Source organism: Balaenoptera ricei, chromosome X (genome assembly GCF_028023285.1).
Source record: "Balaenoptera ricei isolate mBalRic1 chromosome X, mBalRic1.hap2, whole genome shotgun sequence".
Taxonomy (NCBI): domain Eukaryota; kingdom Metazoa; phylum Chordata; class Mammalia; order Artiodactyla; family Balaenopteridae; genus Balaenoptera; species Balaenoptera ricei.
In genome coordinates this window covers 74,929,123-74,946,912 of record NC_082660.1, presented here as the reverse complement: position 1 = coordinate 74,946,912, position 17,790 = coordinate 74,929,123, and the positions used below count along the sequence as shown (strand labels likewise).

Genomic DNA, 17,790 nt, shown 5'->3' with positions numbered 1-17,790 from the left:
GAAAGTTTTCTGGGTTGTAGTTAAAATTTCCTGTTTCATATTTCCACCTAAGTGATAGAGGCCAATTATACCTCTAAAATGGAAGATAAGAGATGTGTGCAATGCATTTCAGTAGTTATAGCCCAATAAACAAATAATGAATATCCTTTCATAGTATTTGAATAGATGCAATGCCTGTTACTTGACTTTATGCTTAGAAAATGTTGAAATTTATTTTTTTGCAATATCTGCAAATTCTGGCTAGTTAATTATAAAATAACTAAATAGAACTGCTGTTTGTAAAGATGAGGATCATTAAATGTAAATGACACATTAAAGTGACAGCTTCTGAAAACAGATTTACCATAAATTCTTTTTTTTTTAAATAAAGTTATTTATTTATTTATTTATTGGCTGTGTTGGGTCTTCGTTGCTGTGTGCAGGCTTTCTCTACTTGCAGCAATCAGAGGCTACTCTTTGTTGCACTGCACAGGCTTCTCATTGCTGTGGCTTCTCTTGTTGTGGAGCATGGGCTTTAGGTGCACGGGCTTCAGTAGTTGTGGCACGTGGGCTCAGTAGTTGTGGTTTGAGGGCTCTAGAGCACAGGCTCAGTATTTGTGGCACACAGGCTTACTTGCTCCGCGGCATGTAGGATCTTCCCAGACCAGGGCTCGAACCCGTGTCCCCTGCATTGGCAGGCAGATTCTTAACCACTGCACCACCAGGGAAGTGCACCATAACAATTCTTTTGAACGTATTCAAATTTCATTAAGTTCAAAGTGTCAGTTCATTATTGTATATTTAATCAAGCTTTTGCTAAATATTACATTAAAAAAATATGCAGAGGCACCTACATACATGGACACCATGCCCATTGGTGTTGTGCTTAATTTTTTCATTCTCCAAAACTTTAAAAGTTCAAACTCTCATTACATAGAAGAGGGTCAGGATCTGTCTTCCTTTTGCCATGAGAATATATTAATGTATGTTTCCTTTATTTGAGGTTTATTACACATTATGTGGGAGTGGTTTGGTATATGTTAAATTAATTATTACTAGTAGGAATGACAAGTTGGTTACATAAATGTTTACAATTAACAAAAATAACTTTTGCATAGCACATTATAGTTTACCAAGTATTTTAATTAACATAATTCATCATGTGAAGAAGAGTAGGACAGATTTTATAACTTTATTTTCCAGATGAAACTGAGGCCCAAGAGGTCAATTATCTTTGCTAAGGTCACAAAAATAGCAAGTAGTGAAGCTTAATAGGAACAGAGATGTCCTGACTCCTAACATAGTGTTCCCACTCCACCACTCCAAAAGGCCACCTGAACTTCTGCTTACAGCTATGATGAAGTAACAAGAACAGGATTTACCCTCTCATCTTAAATATCTAAAAACAAACAAACAAAAAACAGCAAAAATATGTATGAAACAGTGGATTTTGGACATTTGACAAAAAGTAGCATAGGACCACGATTTTTTGAGAGAAGGGAAACAAATAAGATAAACCCTGTGAATGTCCCAACTCACTGCCTGGAGAAAGTATCCAGACCACAACCAAGGGAAAGGGAACCAAACAGCCTGGAAGTCTCTCTAAGTTGAGGAGACAGAATTCAGAGTTCACAGAGGACAGGGTGACTAGAATTTGAGTACTGGAGGGGAGAATGCTCACAGGAGAAAATTGCACATAGATAGAGCTCTGGAGATTTGTAGAGGGGCCCCTTGAATCTTTGGCTGAATACTGATCAACTCCAGTGTGTGAGAAAACTATTGCAGATGGGGAAAGAACCACTAGAAAGGATCAGGCAAACAATCCTCAGAGCTCACATAAGACCAGGAATAGTTTAGGTTTTCAACCACCAGGCTGGAAAACTATATTTCATGGAATATCTAGGAAGGTCCTCAGAAAGGTATTACTTTAGTAATGAGACAAATTAGCCCTAGACTAAAGGCAATTTTGGATTTGCCTAACAAAGCAAACCTCAGATGAATCAATTTCCAAGTAATTTAAATATATCCCAGAACAAAGTTCCAAAATATTTAAAGAATATAAAAACATCCAGTATCGAAGAGCATCATTAGCAATATCTGCCATTAAATGAAAAACTACAAAAAGCAGGCAAAGAAACAAGAAAATACAGCTCATAGTGTGGTGAAGAAACAATTAAAAAAACAGAATGAAAAATAATAGATTTTAGAATTAGTAGAGAATGTAAAAGCAGCTATTAAAGCTGTATTCTCTATGTTCAAGATGGTAGAGGAAAGCACAAGCCTGATGAGGAAAGAAATGGAAGATTTATTAAAAGATCCAAATTGAAATTCTAGAGACAAAAGTAAAACTATGGGGAAAAAAATGAATGGACCAACAATGAGCTGTGGGACAATATCACTCAATGTAATATACATGTTTTTGAGTCCCAGAAGGTGAAGAAAAATATTTTTAATTAATAGTTGAAAACTTTCTAAATTTGATGAAAACTATGAACCCACATAGTCAAGAAGCTTAACAAATTCTGAGAAGAAGAAAGCTAAAGGAAATGGCTCCAAGGCATCTCCTAATCTAACTGCTGAAATCCAGAGAAAAAAGAAAACTTAAAAGTATCCAGGGGAAAAAAAGTTACCTTTATGTACAGGGGAACAAACATTAGAATGACAGGAGGCATCTTGTTGAAAACAATGCAAGCCAGAAGACAATGGAACGACATGTTTAAAGCACTGAAAGATTAAAAAAACAATCTGTTAACCTAGAATTCTATATCAAAATATCAAAGCAAAACAAAGGTTTTCTTACTCATTCTAAAGAAAAAAAAATGCACTGACAGCAGAAACACACTACCAAAAATGTTCAAGGAAATCTTTCAGGCAGAAGGAAAATGATGCCAAATTGAAATTAATTTTTCTTCATTATTATGTTTTTGTTTTGTATGTAGCCTGTAAAGAATTAAGGAAAATGAAGGGCATTACTACAGTAAAGCTCCTTGCATTTGCACCTAAAAAAAGAACTTTGGACCTACACAATGGAAGTAAAAAATATGTAGGTAAATATGTATGATTTTTAATTTTTGAAAATCACTTTCAATGATAACTGTTTAATTTTTTTTAAATAACCATTTATTGGAGGTTTTATAACATATGTAAAAGCAAAATGTATGACAACAATAGCACAAAAGACAGTAGAACAGAAATACAGATATACTATTGTAAGATTCTTCTATTATATGTGAAGTAGTATATATAATATTATGATAAATTATCTTGATAATAAATTAAAGGTGTATACCATGGTCACTAAAACAACTATTAAAATAACATGACAAAGAGTGATGAGCTAACCAAGAAGATAAAATAGAATTATAAATAATGTTTAATTAAAATCAAAATAGGAAAAAGGAAAAAAAGGAACAAAAACATATGAGGCAAATAGAAAACAAATAGATTGTATCTAAGCCCAACCATATCAATAATTATATTAATTGCAAAATGGTCTAAACATACCAGTTAAAAGGCAGGTATTGTCACATTAGACTTTAACTCATCTATAAATGTCTACAACTAACCCACCTAAGTATAAAGAAATAGATAGGTTAAACATAAATAAATGAAAAAATATATACCATGAATCTAAATAAAGTTGACTATATCCATATCAGATAAAGAAGATTTCAGAGAAAAAAATATCAGCGGTAAAGAACATCATTCATATTGATAAGGGGATCAATTAATTAAGAGAACATAAAAATCCTAAATATTTATGTACCTAATAACAGAGCTCCAAAATATATGAATCAAAAACTGTTAAAAGAGACATGAGAAACAGACTAGTATACAATTAGAAATGTTAACAGCTTCTCTCAGTAATTGCTAAAATAAGTAGAGAGAAAATTAATAACTGTTTAAGACTTGAACAACACTTTCAACAAACTCAACCTAATTGACTCCACCCAAAGAGAGCAGAGTACACATTATTCCCAGAAGCACATAGAAAATTGATCAACATGGACCATATTTTGGGCCATAAAACAAACCATCAAAAGTTAAAAAGTTGAAGTCATATGAGGGATGTTCTCTGATCATAAAGGAATTAAACTAAAATCAATAAATGAAAGATATCTGGGAAATCCCCAAATAGTTGGAAAGTAAACAACACAGTTGTAAGTAACCAATGGGTCAAAGGAGAGCCCACAAGGGAAATTAGAAAGCACTATGTAATCAGTGAAAATGAAATTGCAACATATCAAAATATGTGGAATACAGTTAAATCAGCACTTAGAGTTCATTTAGAGCATTAAACACTTGTAGAAAAGTAGAAAGCTTGAAAATCTGTTACTTGAGCTTCACTTTAACAAACTATAACTAGAAGAGCAAATTAAGCCCAAAGCAAGCAGAAAGAAGTAAATAATAAGAGCAGAAATAAATGAAATAGGAAACAGTAACAGATACAAACTACTATATATAAAACAGACAAGCAGCAAGGATATACTGTATAGCACAGGGAATTAGACCCAGTATCTTGTAATAACTTATAATGGAATATAAGCTGCAAAAATTCCTGAATCACTATGCTGTACACCTGAAACTAACACAATATAGTAAATCAACTATACTTCAATTTAAAAAAATAGACAAATGCAATGAAACCAACATCTGGATATTTGAGAAAAGGCTGTACACAAAAAAGAGAGAAGACACAAATTACCAATATCAGGAATGAGAGAAAGGATATCACTACAGACTGTACAGACATTTAAAAATATACTAATGGACTATTAACTTTACACCTATAAAGTAAACAACTTAAAGTAAATGTATATATTCTTTGAAAGACAGAAATCATCAAAGCTTGTTTGAGAAGAAATACAATAACTGAACACTTTATTAAAGAACTTGAATTTGTGATTAAAAATCTTTCTTTTCAGAAATCTCCAAGCCCAAATTACTACACTAGTGAATTCTACAAAACACTTAAGAAAGATAAAAATTTACAGATTCGAGATCCCTTGAAACAAGTTAAACTCAAAGGAAATCATGCCCAGACACATTATAATCAAATTGCTAAAAATCAAAGATATAGTGTTGAAAAAAGCTGGAGAAAATCAAAATACATGGGGAAACAAAGATTTGGAAATGACCATGGATTTTTCATGACAAAACATGGAAAACAAAGTCAGTGGAAAAACCACTTCAAAAATATGGAAAGAAATGTAGCCCAAAAGCCAATGAATTAAAACATTACAAAGACATATTAAAATAATAAAAAAGAAGTTGGAGAAAGGGGAACAGCAAAATGAACAATCAGAAGGACAAACAGAAAACAACTAATAAAATGGTGCACCCAAATCCATCCATGTTAGTAATTACGTTAAATGTAAGTGATCTAAACACACTGTCATACTGTCATACACATACCATCATATTGGGTTTTTAAAGCCCAACTGTATCCTACTTATAGGAAACCTACTTTATATATAAAGACATAAATTAAAATGAAACAAAATTATATACTATGACAGGTTATTCTAGACAAAGCTGAAGTATATTCATTAGTGTCAGACAAATTAAAATACAGAACAAGGAATAGTATGAGGAATAAAGAGGGGGTATTACATAATGAATAAAGGATCAATTCACCAAAATTATGTAACAATATTAGTTGCATATGCGTCTAACAACAGATCTTCAAAATACATAAAGCAAAACCGATACAATTAAAAGTAGAAATAGACAAGTTCACAATTATACTTGGGGACTTCACATTTCCTCTTTCGGTAATTGATAGAACAAGTAGTCAGGAAATCACTAAAGACACAGAAGATCTGAACGACACTATTAAGCAACGTGACCTAATTGACATTATTAGAACTATCTACCTAACAATAGCCAAAGATACATTCCTTTCAGATGTTCATGGAGCATTCTTTTTTTTGTTTTTAAAGAGACTCCTCTTTTTCTTTTTAAATTTTATTTATTTATTTATTTATTTATTTATTTATTTATTTATTGGCTGTGTTGGGTCTTCGTTTCTGTGCGAGGGCTTCCTCTAGTTGTGGCAAGTGGAGGCCTCTCTTCATCGCGGTGCACGGGCCTCTCACTGTCACAGCCTCTCTTCTTGCAGAGCACAGGCTCCAGACGCGCAGGCTCAGTAGTTGTGGCTCACGTGTGGCTCTGTGGCATGTGGGATCTTCCCAGACCAGGGCTCGAGCCTGTGTCCCCTGCATTGGCAGGCAGATTCTCAACCACTGCGCCACCAGGGAAGCCCCATGGAGCATTCTTTAAAAGAAACCATATTCTGCCTGGGCCATAAACTTTAAAAAATTTAAAACAGTTGAAATAATATAAAGTATGTTCTCTATTCATAACCACACTAAACTAGAAATTGATAACAAAGATATCTGGAAAATACTTAAATATTTTAAACAATAAACAGGAAAATTAATATTTTGAACTGAATGACAATTAAAACACACCCTGTGTCAAGATAGTTTTTATTTGCATTTCCCTGATAATTAATGATGTTGAACATCTTTCAAATACCTGTTGACCATTTGTTTGTCTTCTTCAGAGAAATGTCTGTTCAAGCCCTTTGCCCATTTTTAATTGGATAATTAGTTATTTTGCTATTGAGTTTTAGGAGTTTCTTATATATTTTGGAAATTAACCCTAATCAGATATATGGCTTCAAATATTTTCTTTCATTCTGTAGGTTGCCTTTTTTTTTCTTTTACTGTAGTTGATTGTTGACTGTCCTTTGCTTTGCAGAATATTTTTAATATGATGTAGTCCCACTTGTCCATTTTTGCTTTTGTTGCCTGTGCTTTTGGTGACGTATCCAAGAAATCGTTGCCAAGACCAAAGTCCAGAAGCTTTTTCTGTATGCTTTCTTCTAGGAGTTTTACAGTTTTGGGTCTTATGTTTAAGTCTTTATTTTGAGTTGTTTTTTTGTGTATGGTGTTCACACCTGTTGGGATGCCTATTATTAAAAAACCAAAACATAAAAAGTTTTGGCAAAGCTGTGGAGAAATTGGAACCCCTGTACATTGTTGGTGGGAATGTAAATTAATGTTCAGCAGCTATTGCAAACAACATGGAGATTCCTCAAAAAGGTTAAAAATAGAACTACCATATGATCCAGCAATCCCACATCTGGGTATATAGTCATCCCTTTGTTTCCATGGATGTGGAACCCATGGATAGGTGGATACAGAAGGCCAACTGTAATGGACTTGAGCATCCTTGGATTTTGGTATCTGTGGGGGGTCCTGGAGCTAATCTCCCACAGATAGCAAGGGACAACTATCCAAAAGTATTGGAATCAGGATCTTGAAGAAATATCTGCATGCCCATGTTTATTGCTGCACTATTCACAATAACCACAATATGGAAATAGCCAAGTGTCCATCGACAGATAAAGAAAATGTAATATATACATACCATGGGATGTTATTCAGTCTTTAAAGAGAAGGAAATTCTGCCATTTGCAACAACATGGATGAAACTGGAGGACACTATTCTAAGTGAAATAAGCTAGTCACAGGACAAATACCACATGATTCCACTTATGTGTGCTATCTAAAATAGTCAGAAGCAGAGAATGCAATGGTGGTTGCCAGGATGGAGGGTGAGGGAAATGGGAAGTTGTTATTCAGTGGGTAGATAGTTTCAGTTATGCCAAATGAATAAATTCTAGAGATCTGTTGTAGAACATAATACCTATAGTTAACAATACAGTATTGTGTACTTCAAAATTTGTTAACAGGGTTGATCTCATGTTGTGTTCTTATTACAGAACAAATAAACAATGGGACACAAGGAAACTCTGGGAGGTGTTGGATATGCTGATTATTTTGATTATGGTGATGGTTTCACTAGTTTTTGCATAAGGCCAAACTCATCAAATTGTAGACATTAAATATTGTGCAGCTGTATGCCCCTCAGATATACCTCAATAAGGCTGTTAAAAAATCCAACCTATCAAAATTTGTAGAATGCAGCCAAAGCAGTACTTAGAAGTAAATTTTCAGCATTAATTGCTTATATTTAGAAAAGAAGAAAGGTCAAAGGTCAATAATCTAAGTTCCCACCTTAAGAAACTAGAAAAAAGAAGAGCAAATTAAGTACAAATAAGCAGAATGAAGGGAATAATAATGATAAGAGCAGGAGTCAATGTAAATGAAGACAGAAAAACAATAGACAAAAGTCAATGAAACCAAAAGCTAATTATTTCAGAAGATCAATAAAAGTGATAAGCCTCTTGTCAACTGACCAAGACAAAAGAAACAAATTGCCAATATCAAGAAGGAAAAATACATCACAATAGACCCTATGAATATTAAATGGATGATAAAGGAATAGTATATAAGAAACTTTACACCTTTAAATTCAGCAACTTTGATAAAATGGACCAATTCTTTGAAAGACACGAACTGCCCAAACTCACTCAAGAAGAAACAGATTATCTGAATAATATAGAAATGTAATGCATAGCTTAAAACTTTCCAACAAAGAAAATTCCATGCTCAGATGGCTTCATTGGTGATTTCTAACAAAGATTTAATGAAAAAATAATAATTCTATGTAAACTCTTCTAGAGTATACAAGTAGAAGGAACACTTCCTAACTCATTGCCTGTACCAAACCAAATACAATACAAGAAAAAATCACAAACATCCTCATGAATGCAGACTCAAAAATTTTCAACAATATATTTCCAAATGAAATAAATATATAAAAAAATAATACATCACCACCAACTGGGGTTTATTCCAGGAACAGAATACTCATTCAACACTTGAAAATCAACCAACATAATTTACCATATCAAAAGGTTAAAGAAAAAAATCTGTACAATTATCTCAATACATGCAGCAAAAAGCATTTTACAAAATTCAATATCCATTCATTATAATGATGATAGTAATAGTAATAATAAAAACTCTCAGTTTAATAGAAATAAAAGGAAACTTCCTTAAACTTGTAAAGCATGTGAAAAACCTACAGCTGACATAACACTCAATGGTGAAAGACTGAACGCTTTTCTTCTAAAATTGAGAACAAGGAACAAATGTCCACTCTCACAGCTCTGATTAAAACATTATACTATAGGTCTTAGTGCAATAAAGAAATAAAAGACCAGTACCTACAGAAATATAGATTAATGGGACAGGATAGAAAGCCCAGAGATAAACCCATGCAAATATGGTCACCTTATTTTTGATAAAGGAGGCAAGAATATAAAACAGAGAAAAGACAGCCTCTTCAATAAGTGGTGCTGGGAAAACTGGACAGCTGCATGTCAAAGAATGAAAGTAGAACACTCCCTAACACCATACACAAAAATAAACTCAAAATGGATTAAAGATGTAAATGTAAGGCCAGACACAGATCCTTTTTGACCCACCTCCTAGAGAAATGGAAATAAAAACAAAAATAAACAAATGGGATGTAATGAAACTTAAAAGCTTTTGCACAGCAAAGGAAAACATAAACAAGCCGAAAAGACAACCCTCAGAATGGGAGAAAATTTTTGCAAATGAAGCAGCTGACAGAGGATTAATCTCCAAAATTTACAAGCAGCTCATGCAGCTCAATATCAAAAAGCAAACAACCCAATCCAAAAATGGGCAGAAGACCTAAATAGACATTTCTCCAAAGAAGATGTACAGATTGCCAACAAACACATGAAAGGATGCTCAACATCACTAATCATTAGAGAAATGTAACTCAAAACTACAATGAGGTATCACCTCACACCAGTCAGAATGGCCATCATCAAAAAATCTAGAAACAGTAACTTCTGGAGAGGGTGTGGAGAAAAGGGAACCCTCTTGCACTGTTGGTGGGAATGTAAATTGATACAGCCACTATGGAGAACAGTATGGAGGTTCCTTAAAAAACTAAAAATAGAACTACCATACGACCCAGCAATCCCACTACTGGGCATATACCCTGAGAAAACCATAATTCAAAGAGTCATGCACCACAATGTTCATTGCAGTTCTATTTACAATAGCCAGCACATGGAAGCAACCTAAGTGTCCATCAACAGATGAATGGATAAAGAAGATGTGGCACATATATACAATGGAATATTAGTCAGCCATATAAAGAAACGAAATTGAGTTATTTGTAGTGAGGTGGTTGGACCTAGAGTCTGTCATACAGAGTGAAGTAAGTCAGAAAGAGAAAAACAAATACCGTATGCTAACACATATATATGGAATCTAAAAAAAAAAAACAAAAGTGGTTCTGAAGAACCTAGGGACAGGACAGGAATAAAGACGCAGATGTAGAGAATGGACTTGAGGACATGGGGATGGGGAAGGGTAAGCTGGGACGAAGTGAGAGAGTGGCATGGACATATATACACTACCAAATGTAAAATAGATCGCTAGTGGGAAGCAGCCACATAGCAGAGGGAGATCAGCTCGGTGCTTTGTCACCACCTAGAGGGGTGGGATAGGGAGGGTGGGAGGGAGATGCAAGAGGGAGGAGATATGGGGATATATGTATATGTATAGCTGATTCACTTTGTTATACAGCAGAAACTAACACACCATTGTAAAGCAATTACACTCCAATAATGATGTTTAAAAAAAAAGAAAGAAAGAAAAGGCAAATGTATTGGAAAAGAAGAAACAAGCCTTTCTCTGTGGATGACATAATTGTTTAGAAAATACCAGACAATCAACAAAAAAGCTGCTGGAACCAATAAATGAATTTAGCAAAGTTAATATACCAAAATAAATTGTATGTTGATATCCTAGCAACGAACAATTGGAATTTTTTAAAATTTCTAGCTCTATTGAGGTATAATTTACAAATGAAAATTGTATATATTTAAGGTGTACAATGTGATGGTTTGATATATATATATATGTATTATGAAATGATTAGTACAATCAAGGTAAGGCATATGTGATATCCATCACCTCACATAGTTCTATTTCTTTTTGGTGTAGTGAGAACACTTAAGATCTACTCTCTTAGCAAATTTCAAATATACACTACATTATTTTAAACTATAGTAACCATGATTTTAAAAATACCATTTACAATAGCCCCCTCCCCCTTCAAAAAAACCATACACATATAAGAAATACACAGGTATAAATTTAACAGACTAGGTACTGAATCTGTATACTGAAAACTATAAAACTCTGAGGAAAGAAATCAAACAAGATCTAAATAATTAGAGAGAAGTATATCATATTCATGATTTGGAAGACACAGCAATTGTCCCTAAACTGATCTATAGATTCAATCCAATCCCAGCAGAATTTTTTGTTGGTACCAACAATCTGATTCTAAAATTCATATGAGAATGTAAAGGATGTAGGATAGCTAAATTCATTTTTAAAAGTACAGTATTAGAAGACTCACACTTCCTGATTCAACAGTCATGATAAAGCTCCAGTAGTTAAGACAGTGTGGTTTTAATGAAAGAATTGACACATAGGTCAATGGAACAGAAAAGAGTGTCCAGAAAAAGAGCCACACATATATGGTCAAGTGATTCTTAACAAAGATGAAAAAGCAATTCAATAAAAAGTTTTTTTCAATTAATGGTACTGGAACAGTTGGATATCCATATGCAAAAAACCCCACAAAACTTCGACCTGTACTTCACACCTTACACAAAAATCAACTCCAAATGTATCCTAAACTAAAATGTGAAATGCAAAAATATAAAGCTACTAAAAGAAAACATAGGAAAAAAGTTTCTGTGACCTTGTGCTAGACAAAGATTTCTAAGGTATGGCACTAAAATCACAATCCATAAAACTAGAGAGCAGTGATAAATTGGGCTTCATCAAAATTAAAAACTGCTCTGTGAAATACACTGTTAATAAAATAAAAACAAGACACAAGCGAGGAGAAAATATTTGAAAATCATATTTCTCTTAAAGGACTTGTATCCAGAATGTGTAATGAACCCTAAAAGTTAAATAATAAGAAACAAACAATCCAATTTAAAAACTTGCAAAATATTTGGACACTTCTACAGAGAAGATGTATGAATGACAAATAAGAATAGCAAAAGATGCTCAATATCATTATCACTAGGGAAATACAAATTAAAACCACAATGATAATACACAATTTACACAACTATTAAAATGACTAATTTTTTAGAAATATATGATAATAATTCTGGTAAGGAAGTGAAAGAACTGAAACTTTCATAGAATGTTGGTGCAAAAGCAAATTTGTACAGCCACTTTTTTTTTTCAAAACTGATCAATTTCATTTCACAATTACCCCCTCATCACCCCTGTTCAGTGGGAAGTAGCCAGAAAGATCATTGCCCCTTTTTCCCACAAGATTGTATAAAAGCAGCCTGAATTGGGACTAGGATAAGATGGGGGTTTTTTTGTTTTGTTTTGTTTTTTAATTTTATTTATTTATTTATTTATTTTTGGCTGTGTTGGGTCTTCCTCTAGTTGCGTCAAGCGGGAGCCACTCTTCATCGCGGTGCGCGGGCCTCTCACAATCGCGGCCTCTCTTGTTGCGGAGCACAGGCTCCAGACGCGCAGGCTCAGTAGTTGTGGCTCACGTGCCTAGTTGCTCTGCGGCATGTGGGATCTTCCCAGACCAGGGCTCGAACCCGTGTCCCCTGCATTAGCAGGCAGAGTCTCAACCACTGCGCCACCAGGGAAGGCCCTGTACAGCCACTTTTGAAAAGGGTTTATATTTAACTTATAAAGTTAAGTATACATTTACCATAGGACCCAGCAGTCCAACTCCTAGGTATTTACTCAAGAGAAATGGAAACTTATTTGCAGACAGAAACCTGCACACAAATGTTTTTAACAGTTTTATTCATAATAGCTAAGAACTTAAAACAGCCCACATGTCCTTCAATGGATGAATGGATAAACTGTGGTATATTCTTACAATGGAATGCTATTCTGCAAGAAAAGGGAGCAAATTACTGATACAGACAACACAGATTAATCTCAAATACATTATGCTAAATGAAAGAAGCTAGTCTCAGAAAAAATACATACTGTATTATTCTGTTTATATGGCATTCTATAAAAGCAAAATAATAGGAACAGAATAGGGATTGTCAGGGGCTGAGTGGCTAGAGAGATTGATTATAAATAAGCAGCATAAAGGTTTTTTTCAGAATGATAGAACTGTTCTGTACCTTAATTGTGATGGTGGTTTCATGACTATATACGTTTGTTTTAACGCATAAAACCATACATGAAAAATAGTGATTTTTACTGTATGTAAATTTAAAAGCGAATAATAATAATGGATTAAAAGGACAATGTTAATAGAGACATGTTGGCCAAGATAAAGATATCCAAGGTATTATATTAACCTAAACTCAACTCTTTGTAAACAAACGAACAAAAAAGTTGATGGCTTACCCAAAATTCAAATTTTTAGTGTTGGCAAGAATGTATTCTATTTGAATTGGTGATGATTTTATGGACTCATTCCATTTTTAAAACCAGGTTTTCCAAGAATAAGTCCTTAATGAGTAAAATTTTTTGGTACTTTTCAAATGATTTAGCCATTTAAAACATTATTAGGGCATTATTAGAGCTGGTTTTAAGTACGATATCAGATATATAAGGACAGTGTTACATAGGAATTTATCTGAAATATTCCAATGTAAAAATAGAGCCTTAGCTATATTTTAGCTATTTCATTCCTCAAAGCTGTATTTTTCAAGTGTTTCCAAAGCAATACATCTAAAATATTTCACTCATTGCTCTGCTTGTTTGAATAGAACATACTGAGCATAATTTAATCTTTTGCCAATGGCTCAGGGTCTTCATTAAAACACCAAATCCTAAAGCTGAGAGCAACCTAAGAAATTCCATATCTGAATATGATAGATAAACTGAAGGGCCTAGTTATCCTCAAAAATATAAATATGTTACAGCTATAACATGCTTTAAAATTTTAGAAAAATGAGAATTCCCTGGCAGTCCAGTGGTTAGGACCCCATGCTTCCACTGCAGGGGGCACAGGTTCCATCCCTGGTTGGGGAACTAAGATCCCACAAGCCGCGGGGTGCGGCTGAAAAAAAAATTAAGAAAAATGAGTTTACATATCTTAAATTATTTTTAACAATCCAGACTGGTAAGTAAAACAAGTCATATAATCCAGAATTTTACAAACTAGGAAATGAATGCTCATAGAAATTAAGTGATTTACCAAATAGTCTCCAGTGGAGTTGAGAGTAGGACACAGGTTGTCTTATTCCTTGTGGGCTGGCATGTGCTCAGTGGGTAGTACAATGCAAAGAGAATTAGACTAGGAAATCATGAGGTAAAGCTAAATGACTTGTTATTTCAATATTTAATCTCCTAGTTCAGTTAGTTACCTTCCCTACCCCAATACAGTAGACCTCAATTTCTGTGAATCCAATGGATTGTCATTTTATCTTCCACATAAATAACAACCCAACTTTTAAAATGAAAGTTTTTACAACTTTTTTTTCCTGATTTTTGTGCAAACGATTAAGAACTTTGGCTGTGCAGTCATTCAATAACTTGCCACTCCATAGACCAAGATAACTAATCTGCCATGCTTTTTAAGATTCATATCATACTGGAGCAACAGTTGTAGCCAGCCAATAGGAAACCATTCCTACATAAAGCAGATATAGTGATACACTTGGGGATCAGCCATATCTTGTACTCTAGGCTTTTTTATGGTAGTTACAGCCCTACAGAGAAGAATCAGAGCCATTACCCCTATTATGCATTAGTGAATTGAAATTTACCACACTCCTCAGATCTCATTCCAAAGTACTGGAATACCAATACCTTGCTGCTTAATCCACAACAGATGAGGTATTTCAGGTATTTGACCTTCATCTTCTGGCTCCTCTCCTGACTGTAGCTGAACCACTTAGGATAATGAACCCCAAATTGCTCTGAAAACTGGAAAACATGATAGTAATATTGCTTTGATGAATATCGTCCCTACCCTCTGGCCCAAACATCCTTGAAAATTTATTCAGTTTGCAGATAAGAGGTTTACATTTCCACATTGTTGTACTTGAATGCAAGAAAATGCTTCATAAAGTGGAGGTATTTGTTTCTGAAAGTTCCTGCCCTCTCTCACATGTGATTTTCTCTCATCAGATCTCTTAACATTATATAGGAAAACGTTTGCATGGTCAAGAAAACAAGTCGTGTACAGATTTCACTGGGTGCCTATGTGACTGTCTTTAATTTCTTCATGAAACTGCTTTATTGTTCAAAATATTCAAAAAGTGGAAATTATTTTTTATTTCCATGTCAATGTACTTAGCTGTTTCCATACCCAGTATACTAGAATGATTTCTGTTTGGTTTGGCTTATATTGTTTTAGTTGTCACTGTTTTCCTAATTTTGAAGAGATTCATTCCTTGAAAAGGGTTTTCTTTCTGTCAGCTTTTAGGAATAACAATTTTAGTGCGACAGCTTTTAAGAGGAACCTGAAATTGCCCTTATCTAATTATGTGTTCTTCTTTATAAAATGCACTACTAGAATCCATCTCCTTTATGAAGAGTTTGACCTGCTTCTTATTTGTGAGATTCACAGAGTTGTTTTCCCTTAATATTAAACATCTTGCCTATTGGCAAGAAGAGCAATGTGTTTTAAAAAATTTCTCTTGTCTAATTATGATGTTGTCGATTAAAAGTACTTGGTATATTTTTAGTAAACTATACATGATTTTTAATTTTGATTTATATACTACAGCTATTAAAAATAATTATTTTGGTTAGTGTTGCCTAAAGCAAATACATTTTCAGTCACTAAAACTTCCTGTTTATTTTAAAGCTTTAAAGAGAGATTTTGACTTAATATATAAAATGAACCCCTTTATCCCAGAAAAAGAAAAAAATAAACGCACCCTTTTGTTTCAGAGCACATCTTTTGGCTGTAAGACATATGCCAGATGCCTTGCTTGACAAAGAACAGTGAGTGTCCCTGTTGATAATTGACCACCTATGGCTACTACCATACCACAATCTCTGGCTTTACTAGCCATAAATATTTATTTCGGTGAAAGAAGCTTTTTTTCTCCAAGCACTGACACTAACCAGACAAGGGCTTTCCGCTTTTTTTTTTTTTTTTTTTTTTTTTTGTCTTTAAAGTTGATACTTTTTCTGAACAAATTCAATAAGGGTTCGCATTATGCATAATATTCATTGAGAACCTGTCTCCCTTTAGCACACAAATTATTGCCCATTACTGGGATTATTTCACTTAAAGAAATCTTGCAGCTTGAAAGCATTGAAATTGTATCAAAAAACAAAAACGTGCAAATTCTACACAAACCCAATTTTTATTCAAATTTTCAGAGTATCTTCTTTTATTTTTAGATGAATCTACGTTCTGTATTTACTGTAGAACAACAAAGGATTTTACAGCGTTATTATGAAAATGGAATGACAAATCAAAGTAAAAATTGCTTTCAGCTCATATTACAGTGTGCACAGGAGACTAAGCTGGACTTCAGTGTAGTCAGGGTAAGTATTGAGGTCTTAAACTCTTGAATTTATAGCTTTGTATTACAAGTCATAATTGATTAATGTGAGAAAAACTATCAGGGTGTGAAGTCACTAACTATAAACAGCTTCATTTCCCTGGTATAAAATTACTATTTTTTAATAAATAGCTAATCATTTAGTATGTACTTTTTTCTATAAGTACCTTGAAAGCACTAAAACTTTTGCATTTTAAGTATATCTTTTAAAAATCCCAGTCCTTTGAACTAATAAGTACCTTTAGGATTCGTTGCTGATCTCATGCTTGGTTTACACCTAGAATTTATCTAGATATAACCCTCCAAACTGATATTAGTAAAACAGGCATTTACCAAGGGAGTTAGCATATTTTCTTGTTGTGTTTAAATTTTTTTCAGCAGGCATTTATGAATTTAGTATTTTTGTCTTTTTAGGAAAACCTATCCTTTTTATGAATATCTCTTCCTCCTTCTAAGTAAAATGTTTGCATTTTAATGGGTTAGCAAGTAAGGGACAAGAAATCCCTAGGGAGGAAAATTTCCTTTATCACAACCATTGTTATTCAGCTGTAAAAATCAGAGCTGCTACACATTTGGGAAAGGCAGTGAGAAGGTGATAGAGAGGAGGCAAGAGATAAACCTAACAGAAGTAGTCACAGATTTCATAGTGAGTGCATAGGTCCTTTCATGATTGCTTGAACGTGTTACAAATCCCCCTGGAGCGAAACCTTAGGGATTCAAAGATTAACAGCTTTCCCATCCTTGTCATTCATTAGGCTAATTTGTTAAGAGAAAGGACTTCTGTTTAAGTTTATTTTTCTGTTGGAAGAACTTTTAAAGACCCCAAAGATAAAAATCTCTTGATAAGAAGAATTCTTTGGAAAATCTATTTTTTAAAGACTGAAAGATATATTCACCTTCAAATAGGGAATTATGCCACCAGTTCTAGGAGGGAAATATCCAGGATATCTGTTTTTTGTTTGCTGAGATCAACCATCATACTCAGATTTTTGTAAGAACTAGAAATATCTCCTGTTGATAGCTCTAAATTCCCTATTTGCAATACCTTTAGTAAAACCTCGAGAAAAAAATTAATTGCCTTAGAAAAATTATTTTAAAATGTGTAATATTTCAAGTTGATGAGCTTTCCATTTTATAAGTACAAACTCATTTTTTTTCTGCAATAACTTCTTTCTTTTCTTCTCTCTTATTTTACCATTACTTTAAAATGAAAAGTCTTCTTAGGCAGCTGCTTTGTGGACTGTGACCTTTCATATTTACAATTTGCTATTGCAATCTTCCCCCTAATAATTTACTTGATTGTA

General features: G+C 33.6%; 1 protein-coding gene across 1 annotated transcript in view; it reads left to right on the top strand.

Moving 5' to 3' along the window:
- The window catches only part of HDX (highly divergent homeobox), a 158,891-nt gene that overhangs the window by 8,653 nt on the left and 132,448 nt on the right, over positions 1 to 17,790 (top strand). Inside the window, exon 2 of the mRNA XM_059910977.1 lies at positions 16,323 to 16,469. Within this exon, the coding sequence (XP_059766960.1) occupies positions 16,323 to 16,469 (147 nt within the window). The remainder of the gene's footprint in view (positions 1 to 16,322; positions 16,470 to 17,790) is intronic.